Here is a 22,177-nt window from a genome sequence, read left to right as displayed (position 1 = left end):
ACAAACCCCCACACCCACTCAAGAGCTGTGATGTTCACAAACTGTCACTTTTTAATCTCCACCAATCACGAGCGTGAGTGAATAACAAAGACAGATGATCCCGGTCCTCTTCAGTCCAGAGCAGCTTGCATTCATGGACACAGCAATGAACTGTTGTGGTTTCACAAAAGACTTTCACTCAGAGATCCACTGTTTTAATGCAGTTGTTACCTTTTTATGCTTATTTTTTATGCATTAAATTATGATACATGTTAAGGCCTCAAAAATTTAAAAATTAATCTATATTTAAGGGAGAACAAACCTCAGTTTCAAAAACTGTGGTGTCGTCTCTGCAGCATTTTTAAATGTATATAGTTCAGAATTTAAATAATTAGCAAATCACTGCATTCAGTTTTTATTGAAAACTGACACAATGTTCCCAAATTTAGAGAAAAGTATCCATGCAAAGACTGAAATGGGGTCAGCGGGTTGCTACAAGTGCTTTCTTTGTACTGAGTGCGAAGAATAGTTCCAGTGTTGTGTCGTCAAGAAATAAACACACTGATGTGACGAACAAAAAGACTGACGGGTGAGTGACCACCGTGTCAGATAGTGGCATGAATGAGTGACACACACAGAGCGGCATGAGATGGTGAACGATGGCGGTGTCGTCCTCCTCTCTGACAGCTGAGAGCTTTCAATCATCACGTTTAACCACCGCAAAACACAAAAAATGACATCTGGTAGGTTTAGTTTAGTTTTTTTAAATGCAGAAAACAGCGTTCCAAAGGGATGACAGACATCTGCAGGTTTGCATGTCCAGTAAGGGGAAAAAGACCAAGTGCAACCCAAAAATAACACATTTCAAACCAAATGTAGCATTTCTTAGCCGATTTAAAACAAGTAGCCTTTTGCTAACTGGATGTTTCCTCACTCTTCACCCTCCTGGTAAAAGCCAGTCACCATCCGTGCCTTTTTTTAAATTTCACCAACACCGCCTGTGCTCGCGAGTGAAACATCAGGATGAGTACTTACATGTCTGGCTCCTCTCTCACCCCCATTTAAGGTCTAAACATCCAGTCAGTCACATTATAAATAAACAGGAAAAACAGAGGCCAAATTCTCACACTGAAAACTGTTCAGGAAGTCCAATTAACCACAACTAACCCACTGCTAACGACTATACTCTACACAGACAAATACATAAGATGCTTGGTGCATCATAGCTGGTCTACACCATCATGTATTGTATATGTAATGGTAAAAATCATTAAACGCTTCATATTTATAATTTTTAGATCAACACATGAAACAAAAACAGGGTTTCTCCTCAGGTTTCACTGCCAACCTAAACGCCCAATACTCTGTAATACTGTGAGGTTTGATAACAGGGTAACAGAACAGGTGTAATAAATAACCCGTGAGCGCAGAGCTCGGGCCCTGACCTTGTCAAAGTGGTTGAAGGAGGCGCGGTACTCGTACAGCTGCTCCTGGCTGATGCCCTTGGCGTCACGCGTCAGGATCTGGTTCTCGACCTCGTTGATGGTTCTGGCGATGGTGGTGAGCAGCTGCTCCCAGCCCACCCGGAGGTGCTGCAGTGATGGGGCGGGGTTGACAGGAGAGGTTAAGAACTGAGATGCGAGAGAGGACTCGGGTTTGACAGTGTCCTCAAAGGTTAACACAAAGCATGAGCTCGTTTTGTTACAGAGCTCATGCACACATTATGTCAACACAGCTGTCCTACTTTCAAACATTTTCATTTGGGAAGTGAAAAAGACTTCATTCATTCATTGCTGAAGGTTTTGTGCGCGTTTGCGTTACCTCCATCGTGTAGGAAGTGTACTGGTTGTCGAAGATGAGCGCCTCCTGGATGTGTTGGTGGTATCCCTCCAGCTTGTTAATTTCGGGTGTGTATGATATGATGCTCTTCTGGTATTCCTTCAGGTTGGTCAGCTGGTCCTCCAGGGTGCCGTTCATTTCAATGGATATCCTGCCAATTTCCTGGCAACACAAACACACAAACACCTGAAACGCTGACACTCGAACATATTTATAAAAACAAAAAACACTTTTCTAAATAAACTTTTCCAAATGACTGTAAGATTTTTTTTTTCTGTAAGGATGCTGAAGAGTTATCATTTACGGTTCCTGAACTATGAATAGACGAAGTACATTTCATTCCTCCTGCTCTCAGTAACGCAGTGTGCATGCACAGTGACGATCTAATCTAAACACAAAGCTCATGGATACAACATCTACAAACTGAAGAGCTCTTCAGGCTGTGGGTAAATCCTGCACCCTGTCTTACATTTGCTCTGTGAGTCCGTGTTTCACAAAGTGTCTGCAAAGTGACAAACTGCACACAGCTGAGCAAACGTGAAAACCTCGACATAATGCTGAGCACGTTGTGACTGTGGGGGCTGATCAGTTACCTCCATTTTGGCCTGGATGTAAGCGCCAACCGTGTTGGCCTGAGTGGCGAACGTGGCTCTCAGAGTGTCGTTGGAGTTCTGCTTGTTCAGCTCTTCCTGCAGGGCGTTGTCACGCAGTGGCACCATAGCCATCGCCTGCAAATGCACACAAAGAAGAATTAGAAACAACTGCACCCACACAAACATGAAGCACCAGCTGCAGAAAAACATTCAGTCACTCAGCCTGTAGAGGGCAGCGTTTTTAACACACTGGACAAAAGGTTCTTCTTCTATGTAGGGTTCACCGGGGAAAAAGCTTTTAAGAGGAAAAATCTGCGCTGCGTCATTAAAGCAGCAGACAGCATTAATAGTTTACTGCTCTGGCATGAATGAGCTACACGTTTATTGCCTTAAAACGATTAACGTCAGCCTTCGTTAAACAGCAGCTCACCTGTTCCCACTTGCTGTTGATGCTCTCAGGTGTGATGGAGGTGTACGGGTTTCCGCTGCTCAGCTTGATGCCGTTGCTCTGGGCGATCTTCTGCACCTCGGACTGGATGGACTGGATAGCCTCGCGCTCCTTGTTGGCCTCGGGCAGGGTGGACTTGAACTGCTCGTGGGCTGTGATCAGACCCTGAGAGGAGGAGGAAAGAAACACGTTTGCTGGGTTTTCCGTTTTTGTGGGATAAACGCAGCTCTGTGGCTTTAAATAGTAAACACTGGAACGTTTCTTTGGCTCAGTGCTGGACCTCCGCTGTATGTTTCATATGCTGCACTTGTTTATTCACCACTTGACTTCCCAGTTCCCAGATACCTGGATCTCCTCAATGTTGTGGACGATGAACATGTCCTGCAGGTCCTCCATAGCTCCCTCCATCCAGTTGTTGAAAGGTGCCGCTCTCTTGGCGTACTCCAGGTACAGCTCATCTATCGACTCCAGCTGCTTCTCTGTCCTCTGTCGGCAGGAAAACAGAAGACGGCCTTATTAAAATACATTTCAATACATTTTAAAATACATTTGATATTTCATTGTGTCAAATGATGATCCTGTCAAAATCCTTTTAAATCTCAAAAGGTACTGCACAAACAGGCCGAATCGTACCTCCAGTGAGTCTTTGCGTTTGTGGGTGAGGGCTCCCAGGACGTCCCACTGATCGCAGATCTTCTGACAGCGAGCGTTGACACTGGCGGCATCGTAGTAGTCCAGTTCACTGGAAAAGGAAGAAAAGAAAAAGGGGTTTTCCTTTGTCGAGCACTTCTCATGATCAGATTCCCTTTCAGACGCACTTCTTTCTGTTAATCGACACCATCTGACTGTGAGGTCAGATTTTGGACGTCAAGTCTGGTTTAAAATTTTAGAGAGGGGAAAGGCATCAGGCGACTGCTCTGAGTCTGTGTCGATCAAACCAAAGTGACCTGACAGAAGCCTCAAAGCTGCTTCTTTATTCTGAAAAAATGCACAGGCGTCTCCAAAGAACACCGGAGCTGCTTCTTCACCACTTTGCTCTGTAGTTTTGTCCATTTCTGACTGAAATGTGAATTTAATGCAACTCGAGACGATGTTAAAGGAAGTTGTGAAAATAATGTGAGTGTTGGAAGAAAAAGAAGAAAGAACTGAAGTTAAAGTTGTTTGCCCCACGGGCGGTACATCTAAGAATTCAAATGAGAATAAAACGAATAATACTCCAACTGTGAAAAATGATCTGCTGGAACAGATTATTACACACCAGCAGCTTCGGGCAGCAGCACAAACCATCAGTAAGTTTCCAAAATGAGACTTGTGCATATTTAGCAGCTTCATTACTCAGAATAAATGAACCCTGACGTGGAGACGAGAGCCATCGGGAGCTAGCAGCAAATGATGCTGCGTGTTTCACCTCACAGCGAGGCGCAGGTACTATGCTGACCACAAACCCACGTGAAAGGAAAGAATTATCACAAACTGTGAAGAATAGAGCTGCCCGACCTGCTTTGTGCGTTTATGCATGAAAGAAGCCACGAGGAACATTCAGGAACCGATGCTAATGAAGTCAGAGATGTTAGCGGCTCCACTCTTACTTGAGCTCCTGCGCGATGGCGGCGATCTGCTCCACTCTGTCCTGGTGGGCGGCCAGGTCGCTCTCAAAGGCCTCGTGTTTCCGGAGCAGCGCCTTGACTTCTGACAGGGTGCACGTCTCATAGTCTTTCTGGGTAAGCATGGCCTCCTTACCTGCATGCACAAAAGCCTCACTTATTCAGAGACGAGCATTCTGGCGTCGTGAAGACGTTTGCTTCACCGCGATGGAATTTACATACCGTCGGTCCAGGATTCATGGATGGCACACTTCTGGTGGAACTTGACGGCCAGATGCTCCAGTCTCTCCAGACGCCTGATCTCGCTGAGGATCCACTCCTCGTAGCCTTTCTCTGCTCCTTCCAGATTGTGCCACGCTTTGTTGATGTCCTGAGAGCAAACAGCAAGAGTTACTTAGAGCAGAAACTCCAAACACAGTAAAACATTTCATACGTGCAGAAAAGTGTGAAAGAGGTGGTGTGAAACTGCTGTAATATTTACAAGGGAACTTAAAGCTGGATTGTTTGTTAAAAAAAAAAAAACACAGAAAAGTAACTTAACACTGACTGTGTTAAACTCACTAAGCTATAACTGAATCAGTTTTTACACCAATCTTTAGAAATCCTCTGTTAGCGTGCGACAGGCTGCTTTGCGACTGATGATAATGAAGTTGTGTCGCGCAGCTTCAAGTGTGGTGTAACTTTTCCCATCGACTGTGTGCGAGTTTCATACCGACACCATGCGTCCTTCTGACGGCATGAAGGCAGGTCTGTTGCTGAGTCTCAGTTTAGTCTGCAGAGTGTTGAAGCTGATCTCCAGCTGGCATTTCTCTTGGACCTGCAGACAGGAACATCTCAGTGTCACTGGACACATTCAGCAGAGGAAAACCAACATTCATATGTGAGAGGGCACAGCGCTCTTATATGGCGATGCCACCAGGACAGATACAAAGGTTCCAGCGATTAAGAGCATAAACTCTTCAAAATGTTATCTGAAGTCAGAGCAAAGAAGCCGAAGAGCTGTTCATCTGTACGGGTTAAATGGACAAGACAACCCCTGCTGGTCACTGGAAAGAATGCAGGTTTAGAGAACCTGTGCATTTTCAGACATAAAATCAGAGCATTATAAGCTAAATGCATAGAATAAGGTCTTGGGAAAAGGGCTCGTGCTGCCACGCAGTGTGGGATTAACACACTATAATAACTGGTTCATGTGAATACACAGTATACAACTCTGCCTCAATTTAAATGCTTATAATAAAAGGCTGAAGAAGCTCTGTGCAGAGAGAGGTCAGAGTAACATGTGAGAAAATATTTGCAGAAACATTTTCCAGCAGACTCTGAGCTATTTCTCCTTGTTTCCTCTCCAGAGGGACACAATTATAACAAAAATGAACAAACACTGATGAACCTCAGTGGACCTCAGGGACACAAGCAACCACTCTGCAGAAGCTACACCATGAATGAGTTTAAAAACCCAGATTTTAAATGTCAAGAAGAATAATATTATTTTGGAAGAAAACAAATATTGAACACTGAGTAAGATTAATGAGATTAAACTTTCCACTACAAAGATTTGGGTCTGGCAGGCGATCCAGGAGTTTGTGAGCCTTTTTTCTTTGTTTAGAAATGCTGAGAACAGTTCACGCGAGGTTTTCTATACCTTGGGTGGTTTGTGCACACAGCGGTAGTCTCTGAAGTCCTCCTGTTTCACCTGCATGTCATTTACAGTCTTCTCTTGGGTTCGGTTCTCCAGCCAGGGGATGGTCCGACGGATCCACTCCAGGAGCTGGAGGCAGAGAGGACAGTGGTGAAAACAGGACAGACGAACGGGTCGTCCTCCTTTCTCCAAAGTCTGCCGTGCAAGTAAAAGATGGCATGTTTCGATACTCACATCACTGGCCAGTTTCTCGTAGTCCTCCATCATTTGCTCGTTCTCCTGATTGACAGCCAGCACTTTGCAGATTCGATTTGCGGCTGTCTCAGCCTATTAGGAGGGAGAGTGATGAGTGGAGCTGGACATGACTGGATAAAACTCCATCAGAGTCTACTCTCTGAGCTCAAAGCTTCATAATAAAGTCACTAAACTGAGCTTCAAAATAAGTGTCTACCGCTGCTTATTAGTACCTCAGCCTGGCCTTTCATTGCAGCTGTGACAAACGCATTTTTGCTTTTCAAATCTGTGCGCACACTCCACACGCAGGCAGTGAGGGAGGAATGTCGAGCCAAGTTTAGGCACGTGTTATTTAAAATAAGGCAAAAACGCCAATGTAGGTCAAACCAGGGCTTAATATGACTGCTACAAACATGCTCCAGCTCTCGATGGTTAGTTCAATGTGCCAAAGTCATTCTGTGTGTATTTAAAACTTCATGCATCTCCCTTCAAAACCTGGGAATCAGTGCTTCTAGTTACAGTTCATGTAGCGCTGCAGTCCACGTCAGTGCGTCTGCCTAGGATATTACACTACTGTACCACTGAAATATAAAACACAGAATTTGATAAGCTGATTCAAGGTCATACCTACTGTACAACAAAACATCTGCATTTATGCTGCTCGTCCAATAAGCTTACAGGCTATGCTTTCACCAGAATATAAGACACAAGTCATATCATGTAAAACATTTAGAATAGTTTGAAAAGTGTTAATAGCTGAAAAGAAACTTGAGACATCAGCTAATGTTTCCCACAGTAATGAATCCAGACCGGTCTGGTTTCTCTAAACCACATCAGCAGCATGACCACCGGCGGTTTGCCGCTTTCCCGGAGGAAGAATCCTCGTCAATATAAAGTGTTTCATGTTCCAGCTGAGATATCCATAAATCGAAATCTGTGCATGATCTCAGTGGAAAAGAAGAAATTTAAACGTCAAAATCACCCACAGAAGCATGCATGGAAAGCAATCAGTGCAGGTGACCGCCGAGTTTAAGTCCAGCCCATAAAGTCTGGAGCATTTTGAGGGAAACAGCTGATGTCCAAAGAGCCGAGACAGAAGCACCAAAAGTTCCCATCATGCTCCTGCTCCGTTTCCTGTTCTGCAGATAATATTTGACTGAATTTGTATAAAACCATAAGTGCAGCTGAACTGTTGGATCGAGCGAGGAGAAACGCAAAGCAGCTCAAACTTCCATCTAATAAACGCTGGGCTGGAATTCCAGCATGTTGCTGTGATTTCACCTCTGATCTTTTCACACTCTAAAAACTTTAAATAACAAATGTGTTTTACCAACGATGGAAACTTTGGTGCATTTCAGGGTTTTTCTTCGCAGCGCTGAGTGTTAATGTGAGTCTGACGGGTGAGGAGCTCACCTTCTGTGCGCCAGAGAAGGCGTGATAGAAGCAGGAAACATAGGTCATTATGGCCTTCTCATCCGGCCTCAGCGTACCCACGATGTCTACGCATCACCCAGCAGAACAGAGGGAGAGAGAGAGACAGAGTGAAGCCAAAGCTACCCAAAGCTACACTTTGATTGCCCCCTGCAGGATGTGAGAGAAAGCTGAGTCAGGTGGGGGCGACGTTGAGCGCCCCCTCGTTAGTGCCACAGCTTGGAGCGCCTCCTGTCACCAGGAAGTGAGGGCCACCAGAGGAGTCCTCTGGAAGGGAATCGTGGGACGCTGGAGCCACAAGTTCAAGTGTGGGACACAAACAGGCATGAACTGCTTAATCCAGTCACTCAAAGCGGTTCATTCACCATCTGATGGAGGTCACTGGGTTCACTCAGCAGGGCAATGATGTCAGCACACTGACTGACTAATTCTTCTTCATCTTCAGAGTTCTATTCTCGTACTCAACTACAGCGTCTTCATCAACTGCAGGTGGAAAAATATTCTCAAATAACCAAGTGAACAAAATGAGAACGCAGCACAGCGACTGGTGAATGAAAACGCTTCCTGTGAACTGGAGCGGGCGCGATTTGTGTGACGTTGTTGAATAAATTACGATGCTGGCAAGAGCAGTAAATGTGGACGTTTCAGAGTTTGTGTTTGGTACAAACGCAGCGGTCAGAGAGCTAACGCACATAACTCACCAGCTAAAAACAAAACCTGAACTCGTGCCCATTTCTGACACACACACACACACACACACACCTCGTGAGACTGCAGAGGAACAAACAAGTTCTGAATGAGCCAGAAAATTAATTAGAGGAAGACGAGCAAACAAGAGACGCATCGATTGGCTTCCTGTCATGGGCCCAGAGGGAGGGGGGGGGAGGAGGAAGGAGGAGGAAAAACAAGAGGGTAACGAGAGGACAGGGACGAAGATGATTTAATAAAATTTATGACAGACCCACTATGAATCTTTAACATCATATTTACTTGACTTTATCAGAGACATGCATGATTTGAAACCAAACTTTCTCCACAATAAGAGTTTTTACTTATAGATTTGTCTCGTGCACATTATGTTAAAAGTCTAAATTTCACTTTGAGCTGCAGGAATTTGATTCTGGAATTTTGAATTTAGCAGTTTATGAAAGTGTACAGAGTAAAGTGGTTTCTGGTCTTTGTGTTTGTAAAGACTGAGCTCGTGAGCCTTCCTGTAACATCTAAAGTTTATCGACTGATATCATCCGACTAGCTCCTTTGATTTTTTGCACGTATATTTTTATCTCGGTACATATCGTTCATTTCATTCTGCACATAATGCAGATTTTATTCTGTCTGTGTTATTCATCGTTATTAGTTCCTGCCTTTGTTTCAGCCCCGACTCTGCAGGATGGTACTCCAGTTTTGCCGTACTATTGTACAGACGTGCTAAAGGTAAAGCAGAAAGCGATACGCATCTAAAGCTTTTCAAATAACAGTTCGATAAGGTCACAACCTGCAGTGCCAGATGGGCCAAAAAGCCCGAGAGCTGCTCTAAAAAGGAGGAACTCCATCATTTAACGGGGCGGGTTCACTTCTTTGCATGCCATGTTCTCTGAATATTAGGAAGTGACAGTTTTTCCAAGCCAAATCTTAACAATAGCAGCCAACATGAACTGGAACTACCTTTTCTTCCTACATGTACATGAAAAAAAAAAAAAATCTGCAAACAGTTATAATGAACAACAAATAGGAATGAAGTTGTGCTTCTGCATTTAGACGCTTTGTGGATGTAAAGGTTCGGTCTAACTTCCTCCCAACAGTGAAAAACTGCCAAAAGCAGTCTGATGCTAAATGTGTTTAAATTTGGTATAAGAGAAGATGTTGCATAGATCCTAATATGCTTCAACTCAGTGAATACACAGCTCAGATTAAAGCAACGTAGCTGGTGCATAACTGAATATTCTCATTTTGAGTTTGGGTTTCATTTGGCTGAGGGAACTGTTCCCTCTGGATCTGTGGAGAAAGTTTTTGGATCATGGTCAGAGTGGCAGAAGAAAATGAACCCTGATGAACCTCAGTGTGATACATGCTAAAAAGCTAACAGGGTCTCCTTTAAGAGGAAGTGAAAGCAGTGAGATTATCCTGAGGAGAGCGCCTCAGACCTGGATGCTTTTAGTGGTGGGAGAAAACAGAAACGTCCTAACGGTGATCGTATATTTCAGCATTTTGTTTGCTGGCCTTGTCCTTTTGTTTCCTGGAAGGACTTTATTTTAAAGGATGGGGACTTCCACATGTTGAATCAGAGGTTTCTGTTCATTTTGTTTTGATTTTTAGTTTTTTTTTCAACCACAACTGTTCAAAAATGTAAAAATATCCATGGGAAAAGTTCCATCTGACAGATTTTAGCTAAAAATAAAACTAAACGCAGCTTTAGTCCACAAACTCATTTCTGTACGGCAAACATTTACCGCTTTCACCAGCATGCTAATGTTGAAATCGTTTGCGTGTTTGTGTCCCCACAAATCCAGCGTCCCAACAAACCCAGCGTCCTGGCTGTCGAGACAGAGCGTGGCCATGCTGGACAGGAAGCAGCACCTTGTTAGTAAAAGGAGGTTAAAGGTTGACGTTGGCTCAGAGGGTACCTTCTGTGCTCCAGAGAAGGCATGGTAGAAACTGGACACATAAGTCATTATGGCTTTCTCATCTGGGCGAGCAGTGTTCACAATGTCTACAAGTCGGGGGGAGACCATGGTTATGAAGACGCACACATACAGGCAAGACACAGGACAAGTGATTACACAATTACAACAAGACGCACACAAACTCATTTAACGAGCTGCTGTAGCTGCCAACAGCCTGACATGCAAACAACAAATACAACGACACACACACACACACGTAGACACACACAGCTCAGGTACAGTTAATACACAACTTGGATTTCTTTCTGTAGAGTTTGAAGCAAAAAGAAAAAGTGGCTTGTTATGACAAGAATGGATCCTGTGAAGGAAACGTGGATGTTCAACATGGTCACACATACAGATGAACACAGGAGGAGGAGCAACGTCGATCCTGAAGATGCCTCGCGTGTCCTGTCACCGAGAACCCGAACACGCTTTGGAGATCGGGCACATTTACATGCACACAACGCGGCGACAAACCCCGTGCAGGTCAGCGTGGAGCTACAGTCACATGTACGTGCTGCAAAGACGGACTCCCAGGAAAAGTCACGTAAACTCCTATTTGATGTTACAGACTGGTCAGAAATGACAAACTGTGTCACTGTTTTAAAAAAACACCTGGTTCACTTTTGTCACACCACTTCCACATCTTACGTTATGAACAGTCACTTTGTTCTGTGCACGTAAACAAGCCCGTGATGTTTTAACACACGCAGTGACAGATCCGGCAGAGACGCACAGATCAACAGCCGACTTATTACCTTCTGCGTCCAACATCTTGGGGATGTCCAGGTGCTTCTCAGCCACCTCAAAGGCGTTGTTCAGGTTGGTTACAGGATCATCCTAAACAGCAAATCACAGACGGCAAACAAGCCAGTGAGTCGCTTCAGGCATTTGTAACACAACTTAACAACAGATATGAAAGCATTTCGATTCACCATGTTTGACCCAAAAACTGAAATATTTGAAGAGAGTGGAGGAGTGTGAAGCTGTTCACCTTTCTGAGGCTGTCGTAGTCGATGAGATCAGGTCTGTGTCTGTGGATCAGAGCGTTGAAGGCAAGACCGTCCTTCCAGCTGTTGGAGAGAAAAGACGAGTTCGGGGTGAGGGTGGAGGTGACGCTCACACATTTGCTGCATTACAAGTCGACATTATCGGCGCCGTGAACAAAAACTGTCCCGATCTGCCGCTGGGACCAAGATCCACATCTCCACTGTGACACTGAACTTAATTTATGAACTGATCTGAAACTAAATGAACTTCATTAACATTCTTTTCGAGCTGAATTTGGGTGAAAGATGGTTTGATTGATTATATCTGGACGTGTTGCATGTGATACATCATCATCAGCTGCTTCTGAATTCCTTCTCACAGTTTTTCATATTGAAACAGAGAGCAAATAATCACATTTGTCTATTTACAGCACAGTTGTGCCATGTTGCACTCTCTCCATCAGGGGGCGCCCTTTCTACACAACAGCAGCAGATTTGAGGTTTCATGTAAGCGTTGAACACCTGAGCTGAATCCAGAAAGGTTCAGGGAAGTATCTGCGTGCGCCTGTGTGTGCGCCAACTCAACTTTTATGCTGAGTTTAAGAAACTCTCAGATCAGTATTTTTCATATAAAGGAAAAAAAAAAAAAAAAAAAGAACACTGGACAGCTGCTCACATACCACACTTAACCACAAACACATTTCATCAATGCCACTGGAGAGTTTCACTGTATCCGCAGGATTCCTCAACTGGATTCTCTCAAGGTTTTGTTGGTCTTTACAACACAATATTACTGTGTGTGAACTGCTTTCATCTGACAATAGAAGCCTTTAAAAACGAGTCCAACGTAAAGCCCTGTGTGTACGTTACCTAATGTGGAAGTTCTGCACATTGACATTCTTGTATGGAGCCGTCTTCCTCTGGCACCACAAGAGTAGACCCTCTTTGGCAGAGGTCTCTGCAGAGAGAGGAGAGGAGGAGACAAGAGACGTGATCAGTCGGAGCACACGGGGGGAAATGTCTCTGCATCACATTCATTCAGCTGCTTTGACCGTTTGAGTCGATTAGCCTTGTGCAAGCAGACCAAGAAATACCCGAGGCCGTTTTCAGCGTGCTAAATATAAACGGCCACGGTGCTCATGAGCAGAATTGAAAATATGAGGATGTTTGTGTTTGCTTTAGGTTCCTCCACACACACTGACAAAATATCCGCCGCTAATATGGAGAATTACTCCAATGACTTCTAGCAGCCCACACCCACCGCAGCTAATTCAACTCAGACTCTTTTAATTAGCCTGCAGAGTCAGTTGTGCTCAGAGAGGAGAAATGAACCTCACCTCCACATTTATCAACACAAAGCTAACGCACACGTTAATGCACAAATGAGTCATCGGCTGGTTTTACTGTCAGAAAGTTCATCAGGACAGATTTGGGCTGTTGGGTTGACTCTGTGGGACTAAACTCGAATAATTAACTCATCAGTATTTAAACTATTTACTTCTAAACCTGCTCTGATAACATGTAAACAGCACATAACCAGGCAGAGTTAGAACTGTGCTGCTAGCAATATGTAGTTTAACGTGATCGGTCTTGTTTCAGGCACACCTGTTTCATCTTGGCTTTATTTCATCGTGTGTGTGTGTGTGTGTGTGTGTTTCCACTTCCTACATGCATATCAAGCCCGTACATCTGTAACTGCAGCAACCTTCAGGGCTTAAAAATGAAGCCAGTGCAGAAGTGCCAGAATCTGCAGTTCCTCTAACTTTAGGTCTGCTCTGAAAGAGAGTCGATCCCCACAGACTCCCATGATGCTCGAGTCCAGCCATGAAAATAACATTTTTACAGCCTGCTACAAAAACACTTCTGTGCTCTTTAGCTCAATCTCCCCCTAAAAACAGATGCACAGCGGGTGAATTTTTAAACTGCTCGTTCTTAAAGTGTTTCTAGTGTAATAAAGCTCTGAGTCACAGGTGAATGCCAACAAAGGAGCCACTACCTTAGGCTAGGCCTCAGCCTTGCCAATGAAGTCCCTAAATTAGAGCTCTGGAACCTGATTTTGGATGTTGGTGCCTTTCTGAGAATTAAAACTACACATGTTTCTTTTCCAAATATTTATTTATAAGTGACTTATGTATGTATGTATATATATGTATATATTGTACTATTCTTAGTTAGCGTATTGTCTGTCTTGTCTTAATGTTGGTTTAAAATGGAGCACTGTAACAAAAAATAATTTCCCCCAGGGATCAATAAAGTATTCTGATTCTGATTCTGATTCTGAAAACGATGAAATTATCTGGTAAATATAAACTGCTGCAGGTTTACTGCACTCAGGCTGCCCAAGATGTCGGTGCTCTACTTATTTGTAGGTAACTTGTAGCCTCAGTTGTCAGTTATCTGCATTTCTGGCTGCAGCCACAAGAAAGTGCAACTTTTCCAAGTGGTCTATAAAAGCCTGCTGCAGGTCTTTGTCAGTCAGCTGGCCTGAAAAACCTGGCTGGGAGCTGAACTTTAGAGAGTTTGATTTTTTTGGTTTTTATTTAAGTGATGGATAAAAAAAACGAAGAAAGAAGAGAGCGAGGTGCGACAGTTTTTATGGATATGAATAACAGGAAGCTGCACCTTCTACAGAGATGTCCTGGATGGCGAAGCGGAGGATGATGGTCCAGATCATTCCCAGGGTCATCTTGGCGTTTCCATCCACGATTTCTATGACACACAGACACACACACAACTTAATCAATCACTGTGTTTCTCTGTTACACCCCAAGAACCGTAGTTCTTGTCCATCACTGCTGTTTTTACAATCCTACATCTGCTGTTCCATTTAATAATGCCAGCACACCCACTCACAACTACGCTTAATGTGTAACGGCTGCTGAGTCTCTGCTAATTCCAGGGAAAGTGTGATGCTCAAACAAAGATTTCTTTCATAAAAATCAGTGAAATCTGGGGAAAGATGACTTTTTACTGGCAAAGGCACATAATGACTGTTTAACGTGTCGTGTCGGTTAAACAGGGAGGATTAAATTGATGAGGAGGGCAGATTATGTGAGTATTGTGTGGATAATTTAACATCAGAACTTCATCTAACAAATAAATTCATTGTTAATGTGAATAAATGTAAATCCTGGCAGCATCGGAACTGGAACATTCTCCAATACGGTTTTCAGAGTTTGGCCGGTGAACGATGACGGTTACGTTAATGAGCAGATTCCACTCTTTGTTCTCAGACATTCTTAGAGGTTTTATCAGTCCTGTCATGCTTTCTCACAGACACACACTCAACTTGGAATTTGTGCTTTTATTGTAGGTTCACATTCTTTGTGGTTAATTTCGTATCCACCTTCAGCTGTCAGCAGATTTAAATAGTAAATTACAATTAAAGCGATGAGGCTCCGCCTTTTCCCTTCTTACAATAAAGGTGTATTCACACCTGCACTTCAGGTTCAGGTAAATCACACTTGGCTGGTTGTGATTCATTTGGCTGCTCAGGTGCAAAACAAACAGCAGCGGTGAAACCGTTCAGAGGAGGATCAGTCCGATCCTGGTGTGAACAGGGACGCGAGGCGCACTCAGAGTTTCAGCTAATCTTGTAGCAGCAGCAGCTAGCTAGAAAATGACGTGCTTCAAGTTTAAAACCCTGGGAAACAACTTTTCAATTTGAAGAATCTGACCAGGGAAAGTGTGCACTGAGCATCCTGACAGAGGGTTTTTCCCTCTTCCATCTGCTACGTTTGCATTTTCCTCTCAGTTTCCAGCCGACGACCTTTAACGGGCTGCTGCTTTCACAGAAGGCCGGAGTGTGTTTACAGCGCGCAGTGTGCGCGCCATACTTTGTGTTCAGTGGTCACCAGTATCAGCAGCGTCATGCTACAGGAATGTCATGGTTGCTCTGATAGTAGGAGAAAGGTCAGCGTCCTGCAGCCGACCGACCGACCCCCCCCCCCCCCCCCCACCCCCACACACACACACACACACACACACACACACACACACACACACACACACACACACACACACACACCTCTACGCCGCCCTCAGTCAGCAGGATGAAGATCGGTTTGACAGACATGTATCTTACCAGAGTTTCTTAGCAGAGGTTCTATCAGCAGAAGCTTAACGATGAAACGTCTCATTAGAAAAGCGTGTAAAGGAATCAGGGTGACATGTAGGAAATGAGAAGGAGTTGACACAATGCAGTGTGTGTGAAGTGACCCTGTAGTGTTATTGTGCCGACACTCACAACTTCAGCTGTGAACTGAAGCATGTTTTCAGCACTTTGTGGAATTAGCATTTGGGGGGAAAGACATGACCACTGAAGCCAGCCTTCAAGCCCCTCCCCCAGTTTAGCAGACAAAACAACTGCCAGGTGGTGTCACCAAGATGGCTGCTGAGTGGAAAGACCTGCTTCTGCGAGGACTTGGTAAAAGTGTCACTGCGCATCAAATCAATCGCATGTGAAAGTTCACAGCTGACCACGTCACCTGTTACGGAACGACTTAAATGTCTTATCAGGGAAATTATGGAGAGCCAGGAGTGACAAAATGAATTAACTAAATACACTTAAATACACCATTAAATAATTAATTAAATGCTCGTTCATTACATTTAAAACATTTAATAAATTATTTAACGGCATATTTAATTCATTTTGGCCCTCCTGGCCCTCCTTAGAAAATACAGTGTCTTTAAATAAATACAACTCAACTCTTTGGATTGAGGGAAATTTTGGAGCGCGAATACCAACAAACCGTACCTACACCTCATAGTCTGAGCCCTGTTTGTCCGGAGCTCCCTGACACTGTTGCATACCACAGCACAGTGAGCACAGCTTTGATAGAAAATAAGGAAAAAAGGAAAATCTGCGTCTACATTAAAAGGCCTTATTAGTTTTAACGTCTTCCTGCTTTGAATCGCTTTCACTCACATTACAGCTGCAATTAGTGGCTCCCATTTAAGGACCATTAATGAGCCGAAGCTCACCACTAAGTATAAAATCACCACGAATGTTCACTTTCAGCCACGCTTTCAAACATTTAAGCGAACCGCTCCGATTAGATCTGCAGTTAGTGAGAGTTTTAACTTCACACTCGTGCCGGCAGTGACGTGAATGAAGGCTCACCCTCTGCTCCAATAGACACCAGCTTGACTCCCTTGCTGGCGATGAAGTCCAGGGCTTTGTTTACATTGTTGATCTTGTGGACCCTCATCTTGCCTCTTTCAGGTTTGGGTAACCGTTCGCCTGCAAACACACAGGAACAGAGAAAAGAGCCACTTAGCTGAGGTTGAGCATGTTTCCACGGGCAACATTCAGGGAGGTTTAAGTTACAGCAGCGACGCCGGCTTCACTTGAAACTGGAGTGAGTTTGAAAAGGAAGCCACATCTGAGCCCAAACGTCATTAGTGAATGACAGCAGCGCTAACACAAACAGCTCCACTGCTACAAACCCAAACCCACTGCTGTGTCTTTAAATGCCTGCGATTAATACTGATGTCGGAAACTGGGCGACGACACCCCGGAGATGCTGTGCATCGTCAACATCTGAAAATATTTTTCCCTCTCATTGAGACCCACAAGTTTTTCTGCGGCTTCTGTGTGACTCACTCCAGAAACACTTCATTATTGCAGACGTTTAATTAAAAACTTGTACACCCGCCCTAATTTTCTGACGACTCCGGCTCTCTGAGGTCGGACGGTGACTCACCGGAGATGACCTCGAGCAGCAGCATGAGTTTGAGCCCATCCCTGAAGTCCTCCTCGATGTTTTCGATCTGCGTGCCGGCCTTCCGCAGGTGGGAGTTGCACCACGCCGTGAACGTCTGCGCGAGAGCAAAGGAGGGAGAAAAAAAAAGACAATTGGGGTTATTTGCAGCCCGGGTCAAAATATTTGTGTAGCTTTTATAATAATAAACCACTTTGAATAGTGAATGAAAGAAAATGAAATTCAATGGGCAGGAAGGGAGGTCAGGGAGACACTTTGATAAGACAGGAAGTGCAGGGAGAAACACGACGTGAAAGTTTAACTACATGTCACACACGAAGATGTGGAGTTGGCATTTCAGTAGCAAAACACTTCATGCATAGTTACCCTACAAAGTCGTTTAAGCTAAAAAGACAGAAAACTAACCAACCCAGCCCCATCTTGGCTCTCAGTGTCTGACGCTGCTGTCATTAAAAGGTCAGCACACAATGCCAACGATCTACTTTATTATTTTTACTTGCAATCAGACGGACATCTGAGTAAATCAGCAAATCATGTACATCCACCGCTGCTTGGAAACCGTGTATTGGTTTTTCTGGTTAGCCGTCATTCTTTAAAAACACATTAGAGGTAGGCGCGCGACTGCAGATCCTGCAGCACTTTTTTTTTTTTTTAAACAAAATTTTGTCACATCACTCTCCAAACATCTCAATTGCAGCACAACATCAGACTGTCTAACACACTTGGACGCATTCATCTGTTACATGACTCATTATGCAAGTTGGGGAAAGTGCGTAAAAATGCCAAGAGACTAAAATACATGGAGGTCGAGCATGCACACTTTCAGCAATGGTGCAAGCAGAGATTGAGGTCAGTATTTTTTGTTATTGTTCAAAACAGAAAAACTGTAATTTATGTACTTGGGAGATTAAAGAGGCAGTTTTAAGCAACACGAAAGCTCTGGAGATGAAATGTAGGTGTAGCTTTACGAGGAACTGTCCAGTAGGAGAAGTGACGGTGACAGGGAAGACCTTCCAGCAGGAAGGGTTTGACAATAAAGACATAAGGTAAAACAAAAGGAAGCACAGCAACAACCTGTATGTTAGTGTTGAATAAAGTTTAACAATAAAAATAACTGAATCCAGCTTAAAGTCAACCCATCTCCAGAACAGGCCTCACTTAACTCATACTGACTCATACCTTCTTCTGATTGGCTGACACATGCAAACAGCAGGTTTTTTAAAGTGGGTGGAGCTTCTATGCTCACAGTCAGAGTTGTGTGCCCACATGACCTACATGTTATCCCCCTTTACCAAGCAAGAGCCAAGACAGGCCATGTTTAGTGTGAGCACCCATCAGTCTAGCAGTGTTTGTATCTATGTGCAAGATCATTAAAATGGCAAGTGCTCGTTAAATGAGAAAAATTGGGAAGTTTATTTTTGTAATATGCTGAAAATGTCCCAAAGCTCAGAGAAATAACTGGTGCACATGTTTGTTTAAAAACTAAATAACCTAAACATCTAAGCATGAAGCAGTCTAATCCAAGTATGTGCATCAGCGCACTTGGAAGGCAGCACAAAATCCAGAATGTAAACTGAGACTCAGACGGGACACACAACAGACACACAACAGACAACTTTGATAACTTCCCAGCTTTAAAAAGGGACTTGTGCTCATTTCCAGTATGTCTGCATATTCAGCCTTGTGTCTACAGTAGCTTTGCATGATTCACAGCACAAACTCATTCTGATTTGTCTCAGACCATCTTGCACTCTTCCTGAAATGAGCTGTTAAGCTCCTCCCGTCTGACGAGCCAGCTTTCTTCTGATTGGCTGCCCCTCGTACAAAGAGGGTTTAAACATCAGCTCACAAGGATTACGTCAACAAATGGTGATATCAATTTTCAATCTGTGGTCATATTTAATGAGCCTCCACCAGAGTTAACAGTTTGTATTTAAAGTCTATCAGCCCACTTCACCCACCCACACTTCCTTTACTCCACGTCTCCTGAGCTGTGTGTTCATAAACATTATGACAGGGTGCTGCTCGCCGCCCTGCCCCTTTACCCGCTATCCCACTGTGGATACTGGCACAAAGCACCCATTGAGCCTCTTGGATAATGGCACCCTTCAGCCCCCCGTACACTCCCTCAGCCCGCTCCCTCTGCCTCTCCCTGACCCTCCCCCAGACCGCCCGATACCAACCCCCTCCACCCGACACACACAATTACACAGAATGAGGGCGAGGACAGAGAGGAAGGAGGAGGAGGAGGAGATACATTTCACATAAACAAACGGACATACAAACAAGGTTGGTGGGCAGGAGGGGGAAGAGTGACAAAAGACAATGCCCTCGCTAACACACAATGCAGGAGGAAGTGGCACTGCAACGACAGGAAGTTACAGCTCGGTTTAACACAGAGCAGACAATCAGAGCGAAGATGCATTCATCACTGGACGCGGCTGTCAGCTGTCACCAAGACGCCGCACCGGAGCCACGAAGCCGGCAAACTGTCGTCATCCAAACATATCAACAGTTTACTCATTTTCTAATCTTTCTCTGCAACACAGTCCAGCTTTTGAGAGCGTATTTCACCTCGCGCTCACTCAACGTTTCACAGTTTGAAAATACTTTACACAATGCGCCTTGCAAAGCCCATTTCCCATCATTCATACAGGGCTGATGTCTGGCATTCCTTACAGAGTCCAAGTGGTGCACACAACATCTACAAGCGCACACCTGTGCTTTGCAAAGTAAAAGAAAAAAAATGGAGAGTCTCCATTTTCAACCATTTCTACAAACGTATTATTCAGTCCACCTTAAACTTAACAAATGTACTTCTGGGCACCCGAGTAAGTGCAGTGCCGTGTTAGAGGCCACATTCAGGCTACGAGCTGTTCTCTCTGCTCCACTCTGTAAAGTTACTGTATAGTTGACTGAAACTAAACCAAATCCAAGTGTAGAGAAAAAAAATACACTTTTAAACCAAAACTAAAAGACTTTAGAAATAACAGAAATCGAGCTGCTGTGCATGTGTCGTGTGATGGTCTGAGACGCGTTTGTACTGAAATAACTGCTCTATGTTCTCACTGCGGACAAACAGCACCTATAACAGCAGTGAAAAGGAACAAGAATGCAATACCGAACTGAGCTTGTACTAAAAAGAAACCAGGAAGCCCATAAAAGACACTATATGATCTTTCTCAGTTCTAAATTTAAAATAAGAACTAATTAAAAACACCACACACACACACACACACACACACACACACACACACACACACACACACACACACACACACACACACACACACACACACACACACACACACACGTCTGAATGGCTGATTCTGTGAGGACGTTTTACGTGAATGTGTTCTCTATTCTCAGTGCCTTAACGAAACCCGAATCTGAGCCTAAACTGAGTTCAAAACCTGAAACAGTTTTCTGAAAGAAGTTGAAAATAATAAAAAATAAGAGCTGTACAAACAGTTCAGACGTTTCTAAAGTTCATGACTGTCTAATGAGTTTCTCAAACACATCTGGGCACGCTGATGTTTCATTTGTTTTAATCGGCTTTGGTTTCCTGTTACAAATGACTTCCATCTCTAGTGAGTTGAGAAACGGTAACCCGGGACGTTTGATTCTCGTTTTTCATTGGTTAGCATGTGTGAGATGCACCTGGGCAGGTGGAGAAAAATGGCGTCTGTGTTGAAGCAAACTGAAAGGCAGTGATGGTCTTCTCCTCTATATGCACACTAAAAAAAAATAAAAGAGCTCCATTGACAGTAAAGTCTATTTTGCTGATGTCATCATTCTTGTGACAGCAATCACTCTACTGGCAAAGTAGCATTCGTGGCCTTCCTCCAGGGTCAAAGGTCAGACCTCAACAAAGCATTGAAGGACTCTTCAGCCTGCTTTATCTGAATTTAAAACAGCCCTCCAGGTTGGTCCATCAGGCTGTTGCGTGTCTGTCATAGTTCAGGTCTTGTTTTGTTTTTTTATAGTGGACACACAAAGCCTGCCTCTGGCTGAGCGAGGCCATTCACTGACAGCAAGGAGTGGAGCTGCTGAGAGGATCTTACAGGCCGATGTGAACCACGCTGAGAGGACACTATGCAAGAAAAAGCAGCTACAAGAGCTTTGCCGTCCATTCACCAGCAGGCTGATGAAAGTCCACTGAACCTAACCAGACATGTATCGTCTAACTCTTGGATGACATTTAAATGAGCGTTTAAAATGCAAAATGTCAAAAGCGGCTTGCACATTTGCGTCTTTTATCCCCACAGTTGGGCGTCTTTCATGCCAGCGGAGCTGGGTGTAGTGTACTTGAAGGACTGGCTAAATTTAAAGGTAACAGAGTGCCAGCGAAGCCTGTTAAACCTGTCTGTGTTGCCACACACAGCAGATCAGATCAGAGGATTTCTGACCTGAGCCGAGGACACGGATAACCAGCTGACCGCCATGCAGGTCTGAGATGAGTAATGCTGGATCTCCGTGGTAAGACGGTTTACTTTTAAAGGCATGAGGGCTCTTATCCTCTACCATCTATTACATAACTTTAGCAGTATGTGTTGGCTTACTGCCACTCTCACCTTTACATGTTACCAGAGTAACAGAACTATGAAACTATGTAACAATATAGATTTTTCTTCGTCCCATTTATTCCGCATTTTAGCCCAGAAACAAAAATATCCGTTAGTGAGTGTTACCATCAGTCGTTTATCCTTCTACCACACCATCTTTAATGAACGGTAACTTCTTTATTCATTTAATTAAAACTGATGGGACATTGCAGACAAATACTGTCATCAGCTGTAGGGATTCATCGACCCCACTGAGTCGCCACTCTATTTTTCCTGAACCAACAACTCCAGTGTCTGATTTTGGTGTGTGTGTGCGTGCAGCCGAGTCATCAGTGTAACCCTCAACAGTCTCTCATGTGCGAGGCTACAGGGTCAGAGGACAAAGCAGAAATTCATGCATGTGAGACAAGTGAAAGCATGCAAGCTGTGCACAGCGATGCTGTCCATCACCCTCGTTTACATGC

General features: G+C 44.1%; 1 protein-coding gene across 3 annotated transcripts in view; it reads right to left on the bottom strand.

Moving 5' to 3' along the window:
* Positions 1-22,177, bottom strand: part of actn4 (actinin, alpha 4) — a 56,746-nt gene that overhangs the window by 5,005 nt on the left and 29,564 nt on the right. For 2 of the 3 annotated variants that reach the window (XM_080888412.1, XM_080888410.1), the window contains exons 2-19: positions 17,131-17,245; positions 16,548-16,667; positions 14,045-14,131; positions 12,293-12,380; positions 11,428-11,506; positions 11,192-11,273; positions 7,750-7,835; positions 6,337-6,429; positions 6,106-6,231; positions 5,176-5,280; positions 4,686-4,833; positions 4,449-4,599; positions 3,493-3,601; positions 3,205-3,345; positions 2,842-3,024; positions 2,412-2,546; positions 1,801-1,980; positions 1,425-1,571 (exon numbers count right to left, since the gene is read on the bottom strand). In XM_080888412.1, coding sequence (XP_080744538.1) covers positions 1,425-1,571; positions 1,801-1,980; positions 2,412-2,546; positions 2,842-3,024; positions 3,205-3,345; positions 3,493-3,601; positions 4,449-4,599; positions 4,686-4,833; positions 5,176-5,280; positions 6,106-6,231; positions 6,337-6,429; positions 7,750-7,835; positions 11,192-11,273; positions 11,428-11,506; positions 12,293-12,380; positions 14,045-14,131; positions 16,548-16,667; positions 17,131-17,245 — 2,175 coding nt within the window. Of the gene's footprint in view, positions 1-1,424; positions 1,572-1,800; positions 1,981-2,411; positions 2,547-2,841; positions 3,025-3,204; positions 3,346-3,492; positions 3,602-4,448; positions 4,600-4,685; positions 4,834-5,175; positions 5,281-6,105; positions 6,232-6,336; positions 6,430-7,749; positions 7,836-10,391; positions 10,478-11,191; positions 11,274-11,427; positions 11,507-12,292; positions 12,381-14,044; positions 14,132-16,547; positions 16,668-17,130; positions 17,246-22,177 lie in introns of all 3 variants that reach the window. The other variant, XM_080888411.1, reaches the window with a different exon arrangement.

The sequence above is a fragment of the Rhamphochromis sp. 'chilingali' genome, assembly GCF_963969265.1.
Source record: "Rhamphochromis sp. 'chilingali' genome assembly, chromosome: 8".
Classification (NCBI taxonomy): Eukaryota; Metazoa; Chordata; class Actinopteri; order Cichliformes; family Cichlidae; genus Rhamphochromis; species Rhamphochromis sp. 'chilingali'.
The sequence above is the reverse complement of the archived record's forward strand: the minus strand, read 5'-3'. Positions and strand labels throughout refer to the sequence as shown.